The sequence below is a fragment of the Auxenochlorella protothecoides genome (assembly GCF_000733215.1).
Source record: "Auxenochlorella protothecoides strain 0710 unplaced genomic scaffold scaffold50, whole genome shotgun sequence".
NCBI classification, from domain to species: domain Eukaryota; kingdom Viridiplantae; phylum Chlorophyta; class Trebouxiophyceae; order Chlorellales; family Chlorellaceae; genus Auxenochlorella; species Auxenochlorella protothecoides.
Genome location: NW_011934473.1, coordinates 87,538 through 88,362, shown reverse-complemented (window position 1 = coordinate 88,362; position 825 = coordinate 87,538). Strand labels below are relative to the sequence as shown.

General features: G+C 74.4%; 1 protein-coding gene across 1 annotated transcript in view; it reads left to right on the top strand.

The window, feature by feature from the left end:
• Positions 1-825, top strand: part of F751_4316 (Polyketide synthase PksN) — a gene marked incomplete at both ends in the record, with an annotated part of 66,181 nt that overhangs the window by 51,573 nt on the left and 13,783 nt on the right. The window contains one exon of the mRNA XM_011403588.1: positions 29-790. Coding sequence (XP_011401890.1) covers positions 29-790 — 762 coding nt within the window. The remainder of the gene's footprint in view (positions 1-28; positions 791-825) is intronic.

Genomic DNA, 825 nt, shown 5'->3' with positions numbered 1-825 from the left:
CCCCCCCCCCCCAAAAAAAAAAGGGCAGGAGCCTGAATCCGTATGTGGGCAACTCCCTGGCCGGCCTGCCCGTGCCACACAGCATCCCCATGCAGTCCAGGCCCTCTGCAATTCCCGCGGCAGGCACCAGCTCCTTTGGCATGAGCGGCGTGAACGCGCACGCCATTCTGTTGCCGGCCGCGGAGGGGCGAGGCGCCTCGCCACTGGCCGCCCAGCCCTGGAGCAGGAGCACTGCCTGCTGGACCGAAGCGCTGGTGCCCTGCCACCCGCTCCTGCACCTGGCCACGGCCGCCAAGCAGCGGCTGCAGTTCAGCGTGCCCCTGGCCGCGCCGCGCCTCGCCTTCCTGTGGGACCATCGCGTGGGCGGCGCGGCGGTGCTCCCCGGCGCGGCCTACCTGGAGGCGGCCGTTGCCGCAGGGGCCACGCTGGGCAGGAGCCGGACCGGTCAGGGCCTGGCGGTGGTGCACGGCGCCATCGCCTCGCCCCTGCTCCTGCCGGCGGCAGGCTCCGCGCGCAGGAGCGTGCAGCTGCTCGTCGAGCTGGACGGCCGGACGGGGGCGCTGGCCATGCCCTCGCTCGACCCGGGCGAGAGGAAGGGGGGCGCGGGCGGCGCGTCCCAGCCCCACCTCACCGCGTCCCTGATCAAGCTGGCGACCGGCGTGTCTGTGTCAGCAGGCACTCCAACCTCCACCCCATTCTCCTCAGTGGGCGCCGACGCGGTGCGCGCCGGGACCTGCGAGCCCGTGGACGTGGCGGACGCGTATGCGCGCCTGGCGGCCGCGGGCTTGGAGTACGGCCCCGCCTTCCGCCTGCTGCGCGGCGCGC